At 50.9% G+C, this 18,752-nt stretch overlaps 1 protein-coding gene across 2 annotated transcripts in view; it reads left to right on the top strand.

Moving 5' to 3' along the window:
* Positions 1–18,752, top strand: part of PFKP (phosphofructokinase, platelet) — a 58,478-nt gene that overhangs the window by 31,231 nt on the left and 8,495 nt on the right. Inside the window, exons 8-17 of one of the 2 annotated variants that reach the window (XM_054591583.1) lie at positions 921–1,016; positions 3,282–3,374; positions 4,045–4,170; positions 5,798–5,862; positions 6,397–6,466; positions 6,681–6,827; positions 8,424–8,494; positions 10,089–10,176; positions 10,786–10,938; positions 14,769–14,921. In XM_054591583.1, the coding sequence (XP_054447558.1) occupies positions 921–1,016; positions 3,282–3,374; positions 4,045–4,170; positions 5,798–5,862; positions 6,397–6,466; positions 6,681–6,827; positions 8,424–8,494; positions 10,089–10,176; positions 10,786–10,938; positions 14,769–14,921 (1,062 nt within the window). The remainder of the gene's footprint in view (positions 1–920; positions 1,017–3,281; positions 3,375–4,044; positions 4,171–5,797; positions 5,863–6,396; positions 6,467–6,680; positions 6,828–8,423; positions 8,495–10,088; positions 10,177–10,785; positions 10,939–14,768; positions 14,922–18,752) is intronic. The other variant, XM_054591584.1, reaches the window with a different exon arrangement.

Raw genomic sequence — 18,752 nt, 5'->3', positions numbered from 1 at the left:
TCATTCCTTCTGATAATGGTTTTTCAAATGATGCTAAAATGATCACTCTTGAAGTCACATCTTTACACCTTTTAGAAAATTTCTGGTTAATACATTTTCCAAAGCGAAGTACATCTATTAATATCTATTTTAAAAAAAAAACAACCAAAGGGCATGTGTATTTGTGATCTCAGTTGCCAGATGGGCAGCCTTGTGAGGACAGCCCGCTCTGAGTGACGTCCCCTGGGCTCCGGGCTGGGCAGCTCCAGCACGGCCCCCTCGGTGCCTCACTGCCCCACAGCACTTGCACCCCCCAGTGGAGGGTCCTTAATGGGGGACTTTACAGAGAGCAAACCTGTGGTGAGTGACTGCAGGGCATCCTTGCAGGACTGCCCTGAGCCTGTGGGCGGCGGCAGCCCCAAGTGTCACGCAGGGGGGCCTCTGGCCTGGCTGGGCTCTGAGTTCTCCCACTTTCTCTCCTGTGCCCTCCTGCCTCCTGCTTGGGCAGGGCCCTGTCATCTGATCGCAATGGCCCAGAATTCCTGGGTTGGGGCAGTATTCCTGAGAGGTGGTTGGAAGCCTGGCTTCCCAAGGAGAGGGGCAGTGTAGTTTGCAGTGGAGACTGCTGGGGGAGCCAGACTGCGGGGACATCGATGTGTGGGGTCACAGCCTAAGGTCAGTGAGCACAGCCTCCCAGCCTGGGGCTGCCTCGGTGCCAACAGCTGTGGTGATGCCACTAGACCTCGAGGCTTCCCCGCCCACCCTCCTGCACCTGCCCACAAAGCACCTTTACTTTCTTCCTGTGTCCTTAGTAAACAGCACTTAGGAAATTAGGTTACAGTTTCTACCTGGCAAGAGGCCAGTTCAATGGGAACAAACCGGCCCTGGTTTTGTTAAAAATGTTTTAGGCATTAGAGGCTTTTCATTTTCTATTTCTTTAGAACCGGGCCCGGAAAAAAAGGCTGAACATCATCATTGTGGCTGAAGGAGCAATCGATGCCCAAAATAAACCTATTACCTCGGAGCAAATCAAGGACGTGAGTGTGTCCAGTTTCTCCCCTCTCTGCCGCCACCTGCCTGGAAAGGGGAGATGGTAACACAGCTGGCGGTGGGTGGATTTGGCATTATTATTCTGAAAATTTTTTCTTCACAATAGTAAAAATTATTTTCATACTGACTCATAACTTCAGTGGCATGGAGTTGTACAACTCCCGGCTTCTGGAGAACCAGTGAAGCTCGTGTTATTTTTGGGAATATCCCTAAGGGCCAGAGCTTCCAAATAGAGAGAGGGGAAATAGAACAGGGTGGGAATGAAGGGTCCAGCTCTGGGCGCCCGCTGCCCTCAGAGCCAGGAAGGTCAGCTCCCAGCAGCAAGCCCTCCCTCCCCGGGGAACACCAGCTAAGCGTGCTCTTGCAGAGAAAGCCAAGTGCTGGACATGAGTCACTGCCCCTCCCCACCTACAGAGGGAATGACACCACAGTCTTGTATCTGCAAAGCTCAACCTCGGGCGCTGGCTTGTCAGGCCTGTGACAGGATCGGCAGGGCTTCCCAGTCATAGAGGCAACTGGGCATGTGCTGGACACACCAGGGAGACAGACAGGCTCTGGGTGAAGCCACCCATCAGGGCAAAGGATGTTATCAACTTGGCTTTGCAAGTTGGTTTCTCTCTTTTGCCTTCTTTATTCCCATACCAGCTGTACACTTAAATTTTAAAATATTGAGAGAGACCTGTGAAAGTTATCAGCCAATATTTCTAAGTATTAATGGCAAACAGCACCAGATGTTAGACTTCAGCTCTTGAGTTTTGATTAAGACAGAATCCAGAGCCAAGACTCAAATACAAGCAAAAGTTTATTTAGAAAGTTACAAAGGCAGAAGAAGTGAGCTGTAGGAGAAGCAAGCCCTCTGGGTTGCATGGGCCCAGGAAACAAGTTACTGAGGCTAAAGAAGGGCCCTTGGACCGTAGGAGAGAGAAAAGACAAAGGAAATGCACCTGGGTGAAGAAAGCAGGGAAAGGTGTAGACATGCTCCAGAGAGAGAGAGAGAGAGAGAGAGAGAGAGAGAACGAATGCTGGGGAAAGTAGGGGGCGAGAAAGGTGCAGATGTGCTCGAGAGAGAGGGAACCTTGCCAAGTCCTTTGTTTTGAGAGCTTTGATCTGGAGGCCGTCAAGGACGATCTCAGTAGAATATTCATTAGCTTTTCAAGTGTGTCACCTCAGGGTCATGGTCTCCACTGATTGGTTGGCACCAGGGCAGAGGATCATTAGTCATTGCAAGTGGCTCTGATACCAGCCATGGTGTCACCCTGCCTGGCTTTGCTGCTTTTCTGGGCCAGGAGCTGAAATGCAACTGAGGTCTAGACGTTATCTCTAGTTTGACCAACCTCTCTGTCTGTGATTAACAGGCTCAAGGCTTTGTTGCTAAGATTACTTGATGTGAGTCAGTGTCTTGAGGGCTTAGTGCTTAAGGGAGTGATCAGGCAAGGGCTCGTATGAAAGTTAGATGAGGCTTTCCTCAGACTTCCTTGTTCTTCCTCTAAGGGGGTCTACTGCATGACCAGTAATATGGAAGTTCAGGGGGTCTAAACTACATGACCAGTGATATGTTAGGGGAGGAAGGGTTACCCTGGAAGTGAGGTCCAATTGTCTGCTGCTAGGTACCTCGGGCTTTCCGCACTTCTGCACCTGGCTTATGATTCCTACTCTGCTCTTGCCTTCTGAACTGCTTCCTATATCACAGGAAGTAATCTATAAAGTCAGAGCAAAGAATTTGCTTTCCCGCTTAATCAAAGTTGAGATTGAACTGTGGACCATTAGCAAGAAGGACCATGGTCCTTCACAGAGCCCAACTCCATTATTTTTAGAGGAGGGAATGAGGTCCAGATATGTGGCCTGTTCCAGCCACCCAGCTCTGTTTGGGATCTGGCCCAAGGGGGCACATGTTTTCCAAATACAGCTATACAAATGTAGGGCAATTCAGGGAATGTTCACATTTTTATAAAGTATTAATCATGCTTTCAACACAGGCTATAGAAACTTTTTTTAAAAAAGTCATATGGGCTCATTTGTGAGGTAGGTAACATCAAAATTCTATTTGATAATAAAGGCATTATCTTAAAACTTTTCAGCTAGCCATTAAAGTAAGCATTCCTTCAAGAACCAAAGTTGAGGAATTAGAACATTTCCCACATGGATCTAAAGGAAGAGTAGAAAACTATTTTTCAGATCCAGCCCTGGTCCCCCAGTGGGAGCTGATCTGCCTGCATGTGTTCTCTGTCCCCTGACGGAGTTGTTTCCCGCAGCTGGTGGTGACACAGCTGGGATATGACACGCGAGTGACCATACTTGGACACGTGCAGAGAGGTGGGACGCCATCAGCCTTTGACAGGATTTTGGTAAGTGAGAGTGAAAAATGTCTGGCAAATCACAAGGAAAGGAGCATTTCTGGGAACACAAAGGAAGCAACTTGCACCAAAGACTGACAGCTGTTCGGTAGTGCAATGCGGCAAACGTATCTGCCTGCAGCGTGGGATGGCTGGTCTCCGAGATGCTCCAGCCCTTGTTGTCATTGTGAGACTCAGGCCACACGGCTTTCCAGGACCCCAGTTGCCCAGACTCTGAGAGACCCCACCCCACATGGACAGTTGAGGATGACAACGACTTCAATACCAAGCCCAGAATGTGGGAGTGTGGCATTCATGCACAGATTTCTAGGAACAGACCCAGAGTCCAGGTCCTGGATTGTTAATCTTCACTGCTCTTCATACTGCAGACCCTCCCCTCCCCTCCTTTCCTCTCCTTCCCATCCTGGCCAGTTCTTAGTGCCCAAATCTCTCTGCCGGAGGTGGGTTAAGCAGGGCAGATGGGTACCTAATTGCAACTCAATTCCAGAGAACAGGAGGGAAGTTGAGGCTGGATGTTTTTAGGACACCGTGGGGCTGTCTCAGCAACAGGAGCCAGGGCCCATGAATGCATGTGTCTGGGGGTACCGAGGGGGTCTCCTGTAAGAACGCTGTCTTGGCCAGGCGGTGGGCTATCTCTGACTCTCGTGAATGTCTTTTCCAGGCCAGCCGCATGGGGGTAGAAGCCGTCATTGCCCTTCTGCAGGCCACTCCAGAGACCCCGGCCTGTGTGGTGTCGCTGAGTGGGAACCAGGCCGTGCGCCTGCCCCTGATGGAGTGTGTGCAGATGGTGAGCCAGCCGGGAGGAGGGGGCACACAGCACCGCAGGCACCTTTGTCCCTTGTCTGCTGCCGACAAGCCACGCAGGGAGTTTAGTGACCTTATCCAGGACATTTTGAACTGCCCTGTGGGTGTGGCAACAAGCTCTGTATCTCCTGGACTGGTTCCCTTCGGGCAGCTTATGCCTTCAGGATGGATTGCTGGGAGGATCCATGAGCCTTTCTGTCAACAGCTGAAGAGGAAATGCAGGAAAATGGCTGCGAGAAACCTGCAGGGTGGGCTGCACAGGGAGTCCTTGGCCTCTCACATTTCAGCTGCTCCTTCCATCCTGTCCCAGTGATGTTCGAGTCTGTTCTTAAGATATGACACTGACATGGCCACTTCAGGTGGCATTCCAACACGCATGTACCTCCTCCAGGCCCTGGGCTGTACTTTCCCACCTCAGTGTCCGCTAAGGCAGGCAGCAGTGAGTTGCATTAGAAATTGTTCTTATCTTTTATTTTTCCAAGTCTGTTGATGACTATCATCCTACTTGGTCTTTTTCCATTGCTCCAAAGTACATGCATTTTATAACATATACAGAGAGGTGATTAACTAATTAAGTCATGGGGCATGTTGGAAGTTACTTTAGACACATCACTTCCAAAAGCCTATGGGAGGAAATTAAGCCTGTGTGTGTGTATATCCATATGTGTTTGCATGTGTGTCTGTCTTCATGTATTATGTGTTTGTGCTTTTTTGTCTAAGCCTGTGTCCCTGTATATGTCTGCATGTGTGTTCATGTGTGTGTATACCTGGGTGTCTGTATGTGTTGTTTGTGTGCATGTGTTTGTGAGAGAGTGAGATGACAGGCTTAAGAGAATCAGGACATTGAACTATGTGCCGTAGTCTGTTCTGAGCCTATTTCTCATGTCTAGTGTCTGTTCTTTCAGAGACAAACATGTAGGTATGATCTGGCTTGTCCGCCAAATGGCCATACATTATGGCGATTCAGCCAGATGGCTCACAAAAGCCACAGTGAGCCCTCCATTGGCATCTGCTGTTTGCTAGGTGTTTTCCTAAGAGTCTGGTGTGTTTTATAGCCACAGGCAACACTAGAGGTAGGGGGTGTCCTCCTTATTGTACAGATGGGGAAACTAAATAACTTGCCCGAGAGTCTCAGGTTGAAGGGGCAGAGCCCAGGTCCCAGTCGTATGTGTTGTCTCCAAACCACTCTCCTTTGCCTGCTGAGACCCCATCGGGGTCCCCCAGCTCCAAGCACAGGTGGTCCTGTTTGCTTTTTCCTCACCAGAATCCAACTAGAGATTGGCCAAAACCTTGTCTGAGAGATGCATTTCCTTCTGGCTCTGCTGTCATGGAGCCAAATCCCTCAGGTTCAGGACTTGCTGCCCTGGGATGGTTGGCAGGGCCACCGCACCATTTTCTACATAGTGACCTGGGTTAACGGCCCTGCGTGTCTCCCTCATAGCTGGGCAGTGGCAGGCCGGCTGCCGCCCAGTGTGGGCTGCTGACCTCAGACGGCCTGCCTACCTGCCTAGAAAGTCGGGTGTGAGAGGAACAAGGTAGAGGCACCGAGCTGGACCTGAGGCTGCATTGAGTCCTGATCTGGCTTTCTTCCTCTTGTCATCTCTTTAAAGACCCAGGACGTCCAAAAGGCGATGGATGAGAGGAGGTTCAAGGATGCTGTGAAGCTCCGAGGAAGGTGACTATTTGAAAGAAGACTCCGTTACGGGAACATGTGCTCGACAGCCTGGCCCTTCACAAGGCCCTGCGAGGCTGTCCATTCACAAGGCCATGCAAGGCTGTGCTTGTGTCTCCCTGTAAGAAGTCAGAACAAAGGTGTCAGGCAGGTGCCATTTTGGCAGGTTGAGGGCCTGGATGATTAGTTAGGGGGAAATGGTTTATACCTTTGCTTATTTGCAGAAGGGGTTGTCATCAGAATGTAATGAGATTAAGATAGCAAGTGACAAGTGGCTAACGTGTAGGCAAAGAAACCCGAGAAGTACTGGATGCCTTTGTCCCTTAGCCCAGTTACATGATGTGTGTCCCAGGTACCTGTGTCCCCGTGAGGGCAGGCCGGACATGGGGACACAGGAGCCCCTGCCCCTGAGGGGCAGAGCAGCATTTGTAGACCATCTTCCCCCGGCACCATTGTTTCCTGCGCCCTGCCTCTTGCGAGCTCCCTCCTGTGCCGTACACATTCTAAATTTGGCCCAACAACGTCTTTTTCTTTTAGGAGCTTTGAGGGCAACCTCAACACCTACAAGCGGCTCGCCATCAAGATGCCAGACTCCAAGATCCAAAAGGTGGGTGACGATGCTGCATATTGGCTCCCAGAGGTGTCCCTGACAGTCCCCACTGACCCTGTCCTTGGGCCGCCTTCCTGCCCTGGACAGTGGTGTAGCCTTCCTGCACTAGGCCATGCCCTCCTGGCACCTGGTGGTGGGCAGGGACACCTCTGGTGTGTGCATGGAGTGTTGTCACACCTGTGACAGGTGCCATGTGCCCCCTGTCTTGCAGAGTGGCTTCAATGTGGCTGTAATCAATGTGGGTGCACCAGCTGCTGGGATGAACGCGGCTGTGCGGTCGGCCGTGCGGTTTGGCATCTCAGAAGGACACAAGATGTATGCCGTCTATGATGGCTTTGAGGGCTTTGCCAAAGGCCAGGTGGGTCCCTCAGGAGGCAGCTGGCGAAGGGATGTCTTGGATGGGGGTGTCGTGGGGAAATGGGGGAACTCGGGGGTCCATGAGGAACACAGCAGCTACTCTTTAAGGACAACTGCTGCTTTAGGACACCATCCTAAGAAAGGGCCTTATTGCTCCTACAGGATTGACATGTGTCATCCAGTTTAAATCTCACAATACATCTGGGATATCATCCCCATTTTCCTTATGAGAAAACTAGACACAGAGACTTTAACTTGACCGCCGTCACACGATACAGGATTATAAACACCATGGTGAGGCTGCAAGCCCTACACCCTCGACCAAGTGCATCCTGGGAAGTGCCCAGTGCTAGAGAGACAACAGGGAGGGGGCTGGGTGAGCCCTTGGGGGGGTGTCTGCACTAAAACACTAGAGGCAGATGCTGCTGGGAGGTGATTTCAGACTCAAGGTCAAAGGGCTGAGTGAGCCGCCCACAGGGACATTGAGCTGCTGTTCCAGGCAGACAGAGGGCACCTGAGGTGTTCAGAGATGGCAGGGGCTGGTGTAACTGCAGCAGGAGAGTGAGGGGTGGGGAGAGAGCAGGAGGAAGGAGACAGGGCAAGTCCTTCCTTCATAGGAATTGTAAGGAGTTTGACTTTTATTCTGAGAAGACGGGTTATGAGCAGGGGTTTGGCACATACAGATTACAAAGAGCAGAAGTGGGAAGTTGGGAACTAGTCAGGGGCCTTCCTCAGTAACCCAGACAGGAGGTGTGGGGGGCTTGCCAGTCTGGCAACAGTCGAGTGGAAAGACATCCCCTAGGGATCTTGAATGTATTTTGAAGGCAGAGCCAATAGAATGTGGTCACTAAATGTGCACAGGGGTGACAAAAGGAGATGGGCATGACTCTGTTTCTGGTCCAAGTTGCAGCTGATGGACATGAGGAAATATAAGAGGCGCTGAGATTCCAAGATGTTAACTGGGGTATCTGGTGGGCATCCTGGGGGAGGTGTCCAGTGAGCAGATAGAGAGCGTGATCTGGATCTTCGAGAGATGTGTGCTAAAGATGCACATTTGGGGGGGCATCTGATTACAGATGGTATTTCAAATTATGCCATAGAGAGGCCCCCAGACTGTGAAAAAAGAGGGCTTTTCTGTTAAGAAGAGAGAGGGGAGCCCTAGCAGGCAGGAGGCTGAGGCATGCTGAGGGGAGGTAACACACACCTAGCTGGTATCAACTGTCCTTTTAGTTTTTTAAAATTTTAATTAAAGAAGTTTTCTTCTAATCTTATGTCAATTAAAAAGCAATAATGTTAGTTTCTCTTTTCATTCCCCATGGTAGAATTTGGCCAGCTAAAGAATTCATCTATTCCCCTGACAGAGGACTAAGATGCAGAGACACTATGCAGGCAGGAGGGCTTTCTGTCTCATGGTTGGACCTTAGCATCTGGTTTGTGTCTTGACTCCTTCAGCATCGTGAAGGAGGCCGTCCCCTAACACATCACAACTCCTACAGGCAGGCAGCTCGCTGGAGGTGTCGACCTCTGAGCTGTTCATAAAACTTCTAATTCCCTTCCTTATTCACTTGAGACATCTCATTCCCTGTTTGCACTTTAGATAAAAGAAATCGGCTGGTCAGATGTCGGAGGCTGGACCGGACAAGGTGGCTCCATTCTTGGGACAAAGCGGTAATTTCCTTCCTTGATTCTGACCTGCTTTTAGGAGGAAGAAAGGCCATATTCTAGAGGAGCAGCTGGTGCACATGCTGTAAAGGGTCCCAAAGGAAGATGACTTTGGTGCACATCCTGGCCCCACCCAGGAAAGTGCTGGGTGATGTTAGGGTCTGAGGCTGACCCGTGCCCTTGAAAGGAGACACAGCAGATAACTCATGCGCTGTTTCCTCCCCAAACCTCATCTATCCACTGGTTTGGAGAATCAGAAGGCGGGCAGAAATCCTCCAGTTCATTTGAGGGGGTACAGATGAGCAACGTCTCTGAGCCATGGGGACTGTGCTGTGTGAACCAGAATTAGAGCATGTTCGGTAGTGGCTTAGTGTCGCAGTGTCGCTGGAAACAGGCCGGAGTGGCCCCGGTGCTAGAGGCCAGTTCCCCTCACCAGAGGTGTGACCTGAGTGATTCTAGCTCAAAACACAGGTTTCGGAATCACAGTAAGCTTTCTGTTTTTCAGCATAGCTGGGGGGAGAATATGTATTTGAACCAGACACAGTTTTTTAATATTAAGTCTGAGTCTTTTCATCTTCGATGTCAGGAGTGCAAGTTGATATCAGTTGTTACTATTCCTTCCATTTTATATGGAAGGAAAATAATTTGTATGTAAGTCTAGTACATATTGGGTCCTATATGAGCGTCAGCTCATTGTCCCACAGAAACTGCCCCACCCTCCATTTTGCTTTGAAACCAGGGCACCTGTGTCCCCAGCTGCTCGCATGGTCCGCAGGGCTGGTTCTCCCCAGTCATTGCCGTCCGGTCCTCCCAAGCGCCCGCAGCGTTGGTGTTTGGGCAGCAAAGCCCTAATCAGAAGCAACCTCTGCAGCCTGTCGGTGAACCTCAGGCACCGTTTGCTTTATGTGCCATCTTGTCATAGCTCTGGGTGAGCTGGTAGCAGCTCCTGATGATATTTCAAAAACTTTACTGTAGACACTGGGAGGGACCTTGTCGTTGACACCATGCCAACTGTGTGCCCTGATGGCCAGGCCTGAGTATGTTCACCCTATGGCTTCTTATGAGTCTACCAACAGTGTGAACTCTCTGCTTCCTTCAGTCGACATGACAGACTGTCAGGTGGCCCTTGGGGTGGGGCCAACTAACATTGGTCTGACTTCACTTGTTGGCTATATTTGAAACAGGTGATGAAACAGGAGAACAGCACGTAGGACTGGGTGTGACTTTAAACACTAGGTTGGATAAAGTACAAACTGGAAGTTCCCTTTTAAATGGTATTTGTTGCGAATATTTGCAAGTTACTGTGGGTCATTTTGTTGTTTTTTTTTCTTTTGCTAACGAAACTGTAGGATTCTTTTGAGATGAAGGTGTTGGACAGCTGTAAAGCTTCTCCCTGTTTCTCTTTGAAACTATGCTCTTTTGGGACTTGATCCCTGGCCACTCCCACTATGGGTGGCTCCATGGCACTGCTGTCCACCAGCCACGGGGAGAAGGGGACAGACCTTCCACTGCTCAGTGCCACCCAGCTCCACCGCGGAGGTGGGTGTTTTGCCCACCGTGTGAGGCCTCTCTGACCTCATGTCTCTTGAACTATTTTTAGGACACTTCCCGGGAAGTACTTGGAGGAAATTGCTGAGCAGATGCGCACCCATAGCATCAACGCACTGCTGATCATTGGTGGGTTTGAGGTACGTCACCGTCCCTGTTCACCAGTTGGCTCATCCATGCCGTAGGCTTGAACGGTGGCCTGTGCTGGCTCCACCCAGCTCCTCATGGACCGGAGTCACAGAGCCCCAAGCCCAACTGCCACTGGACAACTGTGACACCGAGCATAGCAGGTGGCAAGACTCACCCAGAGGGAAATGACGCTTGCCTCCTTGATTGGGGCTCAGCAGTTCAGTGAGTTATCGTGTCTTCCAAGTCTATAGAAATAATTCTCTCTCTGGAATTCGAAGCCTACTGGCTAGACAGAGATGGAAGGAGTTATATGGCCAGATCATTTTTTTTTATCCCATATTGGACTGTAGACCTTAATTTATTTTCCTGTTCAACCAAGATCAATCCCATGAAAACCTTATGATTTCCTTTCAAGAAAATGCAGAAGTCTCAACTTCTCAGTTTGTCAATAAGAAAGTTAGTCTTGCATGTACATGACGATATCCCATGGGCCCTTTTGTGCTTAAAAAACTGCTTCCCCTGCTGTGACGTTAACATGTTTCCACGCTGACTTTCCAGCAGCTTTATCGGTGCCCATCTGCTGCCTCCCCGCCCCCCAACTGTGTACACTTGCCCCACAGGCCTACCTGGGATTGCTGGAACTGTCCACCGCCCGTGGGAAACACAAGGAGTTCTGTGTCCCTATGGTTATGGTTCCCGCCACCGTGTCCAATAACGTGCCGGGGTCCGATTTCAGCATCGGTGCCGACACCGCTCTGAACACCATCACTGATGTAAGTCTGTGTGGCAGCAAAGCAGGATAACTGAAGTGGCTACTAACTGAGGGCTCCTGGCCCGTTTTTTATCTACCAGTACCCTAGAGACCCGAACCCGGTCTCAGTTGTTTGCTTGCTTCTAGAAAAGTAGTTTTAAAAAGTCTGATCATCTCTGATCCAGCTCCCAAAGTTTCCTTCCTCTCCTTTCCTGTGCTGCGGCCAGGGTGATGTGCCCCGAAGTGACAGTGAGCATCTGCCACTTAGGTACTCATGGGTCACACTGTTTTGTGATTTGGATAATCATTAAAATTAGTTTTGTGGGTTTTTTTATTTTTGCTGCATCAAATCTACTTCTAGCCTCTGTCACTTTGCTGTGGTGAATCCTGGGTCCGATGGCCCTGCTTTGATGTTTGAGGATAGAGCCTGAGCTAAATATTTTGTAATTTTATCCATTGACCTGAATCCACCTTTAGTGTTTGCTGTCCTTCTGGCTGAGCCCATTAGCATCACTCTCCCCTTTGTAGATTGGGGATGTTAAATCACAACTATACAATGTTGGTGCTGTTTAAGGGTTGTTTTATGTTCTTTGCTAAATGGGGATAGCAGAGAAATACATTTGCAAATGATACTTGGGGAACCACGTGGGAGTCTGAAGATCAGTATCTAACATAGAATGCATTTTTAAAAGAGAACTTGGTGCCTAAATTCCTTCAGTAAATTCTGAAGTTTTATTTTTATTCTGAGACCCAGATCTCATGAATGACTTTCTAAGATTATTTTTCCTTAAACCCACTGCATCAGTTTTGTTTCCAGTGCTGGTAAATAAAAAAAAAAAAAAAAAAGCTTTTAAAATAAAATTCCACGGTAAGTAATGCTTACTGCTTGTTTGTTGCTTTTCTGAGCTTCTTAAACTTTCTGCAATTTTTTTTTTTTTTTTTTTACTAAAAAGCCCTGCCCTCTGTGGCCGTGCCCCCCGTACCGGAGGTCCGTCCTGTGGGCACCCCTACCTGCTTGCTGGCCCTGCTCCTGCCGTCCTGTGCCTGTCATCCCCACTTCCCCTGCTCTGGAATAATTCCTCTCCCGATGGATCTCAAACTGTGAATTGCAAGGTCCTGTCTGTCGCAAATTGAACTTCATCTTCGCTTGTATCGTTCTTTTATTTCCCTTGTTGAATTTTGAATCTGATTATGCTGAGCTTGTAGTAAAAGCAACTGGAAGTTCGTTTTCCTTCATTGTTACCGAAACAGAACCCTGGTGGGGCAGTGCTTTGAAGGGTGTCATCTGCAGGTCCTGTTGTTGGCATTTATTCCTTGTGGGATTTGGTACACGCTATCAGGCATGAAGACAAGACTCTCCCACTTTGTAATTCCAGGCTCCTCTGCTACAAAGAATTTTTTCCAAGATTACAAAAACCTAATACTTACATGTGTGTTGTTGAAAATTTGGAAACCAATATATATAGGAAAAAGTGCTCCAAATTACCCATCCTGCTTCCCTTGGGGAGGGCCTTTGGGGTTTATTCCTTGGCCTTTTGAGTTTGGTGTTGCATTCATTCAGTTTCTCGAAGGCGGTGTAACCACCATGCTGTCGGTGGTTTTCTGTTGGTGACATGCCAGGCCACATTTGCTGGGTGAGCCAGGAGGTCTTGGTGGTGTCATGGCTCTGGTTCTGGTTGGTGATCCAGGATGGGGGGAAGTCAGGGGGACCTTCTCTTGGGCCTGGTCTGTGTCCCCTAAGCCTTCAGGGAACAAGGTATGGGCGTGGCATGTAGAAACTGCTATTTCTTCCAGAGTTCTGTCTTTTAAGGCCAGAATGAAATTGACTCCTTCTTAGGTTGAGATTTAGGTCGGAACTCAGCTGGGCTGGCTGCCATGAAAGGGAAAGGGGACGTCCTGGGGCCTGGGGCCTGAGCCAATGTGACACAGTGCTCTCTGTCCCTCCTGATCTACACAGAGGGTCCAGGAAGCCCTTGGGGATCAAGGCCAGAACAAGTGCAGCATCAATGTGTCCACCTTGCTCAGTCACTCTTTCCCAGACACGTCACCTGCAGGTATCCTGATGCTCTGATGACAGTAGTGCCAATAGCTCAGCCCTGGGAATACTTAGGGTGCAGACTTGGGGCATCTCCACTGCCAATGGCTCCTTCTGGTCAGGGAGCAGGGAGGTTTTCACCTGGTGGCAGTTTTGCCCCGAGGGACATCTCCTGTGTCTAAGGACTTTTTTGGTCCTCAAAACTAGTCAAGGTGGTACCTCTGGCATCTGGTGGGTGGAGCCCCTGTGATGTAAAGACACCTCCCCTACAATGTAAGGACGTCCCCCAAACAAGGAGCTATTGGCCCAGGATGTCAAAAGTGCCGAGGGTGAGAAATCCTGCGATAGTCTTAGGCAATCAGCTGCTGCATCTTTGCATGTTTAGTCATCGTCCTCACAATCGTTCGTTCTTGCCAGCACTTAACTCACAGGTCCATTGCAGAAAACAGGTCCCCGTGCATTTATTGCAGCAGGGAAGCGAAGGGCGTCCAGGGCAGAGCAAGCATTTGGAGTCACTTCAGGCTTTCAGATGGATGCTGTCCATGCCCCAGAACCAGACACTATTTAGTTAGAACACAGGGACGTGCACTGAGTTCTGTGGAGCCAGGAAGGTTGTAAAGGTGGCCAGGATCACAGCTCTGCTATCAACCAGGATTATGATTGAAGAGACTGGAAACCAGAATTGTTCCCCATAAATCCATCCAGTCTCTTTTCTCGGAGTGGACCGCTCCAGTGTCCAATGTCACTTTATGCCATGGTGACATGTTTCCACTTGGACCCTGAGGCAGGACATGGGTGGGTCGAAGGGCGTGTCATTTAGAGGTGTCAGGTAAGTTAATGAACCCCTCCTCACCTTCCTCTTGGCTCCCTGGACTAACCCACCACAGGTCCACCATCCACACATTCTCAGGCCCCAGGTGCCCTTGAACCCGTTTCAAGAGAACCACGGGACAGCAGAGGTAGCTGCCTTCCAGGGGGCCTGGGTCCCAGCCTGCCTCTTACCTGACCTTCCTGTAGCAGGGTGTACAGTGGTCACATTAAGGGGATAAAGACCACACATGGGTCTCTTTGCCCACAAATGTCCACCAAGCTGTGGCTGTGTTTGGAGCTTCGTGAACCTGAGGACGGTGGGCACTGGGCCTGTGTACTAATGAACTGCTTTTATTAACACTCGAGGCAGGTGATCCAAATCTCTGCCATGTCCCCAAGAACAGCTGGCTTTTTTAACATCACAATGGAACAGTTTCACCATGGTGTTCCAAAGCAACTTGGGGCTCTGGCTCCTCTATGCTGCTTTGTGTACAAATTGCAAAAGGACAAGCAGGGAGGCTTTCCTCCTAACAGGGACAGGTGACTGTCTCCAGCAGGGCCACGTAGTGGCCACATCACTAACGGTGGGTCGTTTGTAGAGTCCTAACAGCAGACCCTCATCCTGCTTATTGCAGGGAGTCACCAGATTGGGGGGCCCTTAGATTCTCCACCTAATTGGTTTGCCTCACCTCGGAGATGCCAAGAAAGGCCAGCTGTTTGGCCACTACTAACCTCGATGCCGCTTTCGGCCCTGCTTTGCTGCCTCCTGCTTGCATCCCCTTGAGCTGGGTGGTGAGCGCCCTGCTGAGTCCCACACCCCACGCCTGCTACACTGGCAATCCCCATGCCGAGGCCAGCACCCGGGCCCCATCAGGCCACCCTGCTCTCACATGGCACTAGCCTGCAGCTTCCTTTCCCTGCTGACAACACACAAAGGAGCTCAACCCCACCTGCTGATGGCAGGTGAGGTGCCAGACACCTGCTGACCAGCCACACTGCTGCTTCAGGCTTTCCAGAGCTTGATCACGTTCGCCCAGGCACGTGGCGACCACCAGGAGCTTTGCATCCCCATGTGTGTCCTGCCTGCCACCATTAACAACAATGTCCCTGGCACAGAGCTGAGCATTGGCTGTGACACCAGCCTAGATGTGATAGTAGAGGTAAGGACGTCCCCTCGTGTCTGCCTTCCCATTTGTTTCTCCTGCCCCAGGAGCACAGCCGGCAGGAAGAACTTGGAAGGTCTTTCCCTGCCAGAGGAAACTGAACAGGGAAACTTGGCCAGCCATCCAGAACGAATGAGCCAAATTTATTATTCCTCCTTCCCCCCTTCCCTCTTTATCAGGAGATTATATCACATTTGTGATATAACACAAATGTTATATATCACAAATGTGATATAACAAATGTGATATAATGAAAAAAAAAACAGGGTATTTTTTCCAGCTTCTGTCCCACCTCAAAGAGAAGCCCGAGAGCTCACAGGCCTGTGCTGTGGTGGCCAGATGTAAGGTCTGTTAAGGATCTCAGAGCAAGTCAAGGACATGAGACAGGGTTAGGGGATGAGCGAGTGCGAATGTTCTAGAAGAGTAGGAGGTGTCTTTTCTCGCCGAGTAGGTGGAGCTTCAGGGGCTAAGACAGTGCTCTGCTGGAGTTTTGGGACCTGGCAAGTCCTGCACCTGGGCTAGTGTCCCTATTCTGTCATGGGAACCAACGTTTCTCTGAGCCACCAACCCACTTGGTGTCCACTCAGTGCCAGGCTCTGCTCATTGTCAGGTCTGTGTGGCCAGTGAGTGGACCTGAGGCCCCTGCTGGGGGGTGCAGTCCTCCCCCCACCCAGAGAAGGGAAGAGTGGCCCGGCTGGGGGCTGTGACAGTGACCACCCAGCAGAGGCGTGGAGTGTCCTTTAGATAGCCACTTCTTGTGCAAAGCCCTGACTCGGTCGCAGAGGTCTCCTTTCAGAGTGGCAGGCCCTGAAAAGTCAGCCATTTGGGTCCAAGTCCATTGTCCAGAGTTGAAGGAAGATGCAGGGAGAGGCCAGCAAGGGCTGTCGTTAGGCCCACTTGCCTGAGTTTCTGGCCCTTAAACTGATGGCCACATTTGAGCTGCTTTCTCGCTCATTTTCTCACTGAAGCTGCCGGTGGGAGATGGCCTTGCTCTCAGCCTCCCAGTGGGGCGATGGCCTCTTTCCAATTTGGAGGCTCCTATGGGCCCCGCACTTTGCCTCCTTGTAGTTCTGCTTCTTTGCAGATAAAATACAGTCATAGACCCTTAAAGCAGCCACTGGCCGCTGGGTGCTAGAGGTTCCAAGTGTCCCCCTTCCCACCTCTGCAGGCACAGGCAGCATCTCCCAGTGGCTCACCCCGCTTCTGCCCTTGGGCTGCCCCTGGCATGTCACTCCAGATTTGCCATTGGTTGGCGCTTTGCAGGGGGTAGGGGGACCTCTCCTGGCCTTGACTAGCCTCGTCCGGCCCTAGTTCAGCCTACAGTCCCCCTCCCAGGAGCACGAGTCCTGGGAGGCTGACCTAGCCTGTTACAGGACAGGACCGACCGTGTCTCCACAAGTCCACAGGCTTTTTCCTATCTTCACATCATCCTAAGTGCCACTTTATCTTTCCACACTCCACTTATATTTTTAAAACACCAATATGGCAAAAAATTAGCATCATTGGCACTGTAACTTGAAGTTTTTCCTCCAGTGGGACACTGCCCAAAGATTTTTCATGAAGAGTCATCTGTCAGCCACTGGTGAGTGTCAGCGTTCGCAGGAGGGGACATTCCCACAGTGAACACGGCCAGTAGGGCTGGTGGGGTGTCCAGGCCAGACAGGGGTGTCTGTCCTCATTGATACCTTTCTCTCACCCAAAGTCAGACTCCAGCTCGGGGCAGGGGCGCATCTGCTGCTGTGGCCTCTCACTCATCAGTACTCCTTTTAGTAACCGAATGAGATGGGCTGAAATGACGACCTATTTTTAGAAGAAAGGAATTCAGACCCTCAGGCCCAACCACGGTGATGTGGAGGGAGAAGTTAGGAATGCGCAGCTGAGCTGCAAGCAGAGGCTGAGGGCGCCAGCCAGCCGTCCCTGCTCTGACACTCAGTGGCTCAGAGGGAACTGAGGCCTTGGCCCAGTCGTCCGGGTCCCTCAGGCCCCTGACCTCCTTCATGGCAGCTTCGGTGCTAAGAGACGTTCCCTTTCATGTTGGCCTCACAAGAGAGCCTCTTTGTCGGCACATTCTTCTGCCATTCAGTGGTTATAAAGCTGTCCTCCACACTGGTGACAGTGATCTCCACCTTAGGTGGCCTGCTGGGGAGAACCCCATGACGCCATAGCTCTGGGGGTACCTGGGCATCCTGCCCACATGCGCAGCCCTGTCCTGTCCTCCGCCCTCCCAGAATTCTTCTGAGACAGAGATTGTGCAGAACAGTGTAAGTGCTAGAATGCCGCATCAGAGACCCAGAGCAAGCCCCCCGACAAGCCCCCCAGAGTTCTGTACCTGCTCAGGGGTCTTCAGGTGCCTGTCTATTTCCATCCCCACCCATGTCGGAACCGGGAAGACAAGGATTGGCCACATCGGTGTCTATTTCCTCCTCCTATCTCAGCTCCTAGGGATTGCAAAGTGGCCCACCAACTAAAGCACATGCTGAATTTGGAATAAATCAATCTAACTTTATTGGGGAAAGGTGAGGCTCCATCCAAGAAATTGACAGCGTAGTTAGGAATGATAGCAGTTGGCCCTGTGTGTGAAAATAAAAATGCTCTCACACGTGACTCCAAGTACTCAAGTGAAAGTCTCTGAATCGATACAGTTTTGTGTACAAGCCTTCTCTTCTTGCCCCCAAAGATGCATGACCCCTGGTCTCTGGCACCCCATTCCCCAGCCCCCTGTGATTTCACTCCAGACGCAGGGCTGCTTAGTCCAGGGAGTCCTGCGCCACGGCCTTGACTGGCTGGTGGGTGGGCGGGATGCCGTTACTCCATTCACTGCCAACTCTTTATTGAGGGCCAGCTGTGTTCCTGGCCTGGCCGAATGTGAGCCCAACCTGTGGCTGGTGAGGGAGATACCCCAAATCAAATAATGACACAGAAAGTTGCAGGAAGATGAGCTGGGGTGGTTTCTGTGAAGAAAGATCATGAAGTGTCAGTGCAGCCCCCACAGCGGGAGCTGCCCAGCCCAGCCATCAGGCGGTTTTCCTGAGGAAATGACACTTAAGTCTGTGTCATGGTGTCGGTGACGAGGCAAGAAGGGGCCTGCGCTAAGTTCCTTTGCTGCCTGACTTGCTAGATGATTTCACTGGGCTGAGGTCAGAGCATCGGCACTCTGCCGCCCTCTGTTGGCTCTGGGAGAACCTGTCCTGCTCTTCGGGCTCCTACAGCTGCCTTGCTTGACCCCTGGCCCCTTCCTCATGTGCAAGATCTGCAGACAGCATCTTTCTCCATCTGTCCCTAGGTCAGACCTCCCTCTGGGTGCCTCTGGGGGCTACTATCCAGCCCACACATATGGGCAGTATGTGTTAGGGCCCCGGGGAGGTCTGGATACACTGTCCTGGAGTAGGATCGCTCCGGGGGGTCGGGGGAGCGGGCAGGCCCTGGGGACCCATAGAAGAGCTTTGAGATACTCCAGGAAGAAGGTGAAGTTATTCAAGGCTGAGCAAGACAAGGGCTGCATCGGAGCATTTCAAGGAGCTGGTTTGAGGCTTTGCAGGGCTTGAGAAGAGAGGACAATGGCCTGGACGCCAGTGTGTGGGTTTCTTTGTGTCCTGAAGGAGGTGATGGCTGACATTTCCTTAGGAGGCCACTGTGTAGGTTTGGGAGATTCGTGGGGCCTTTGTCTAGGAGCCACTGTCCATCTCCTGTAGAGGTGCCCTGACATGAGCTCACATACAGGGATAGGTGTGACCAAACCCAAGGTCACATGGAGCCTTTTAAAAGAAAACCAAATAGAATTTCACAGGGACTAAGGTCAGGGCCAAGGCCAGTGGTCTCTGGCCCTGG

The sequence above is a fragment of the Pteronotus mesoamericanus genome, unplaced genomic scaffold, assembly GCF_021234165.1.
Source record: "Pteronotus mesoamericanus isolate MK-2021 breed Mesoamerican mustached bat unplaced genomic scaffold, CSHL_Meso_final scaffold_232, whole genome shotgun sequence".
NCBI classification, from domain to species: Eukaryota; Metazoa; Chordata; class Mammalia; order Chiroptera; family Mormoopidae; genus Pteronotus; species Pteronotus mesoamericanus.
The sequence above is the reverse complement of the archived record's forward strand: the minus strand, read 5'-3'. Positions and strand labels throughout refer to the sequence as shown.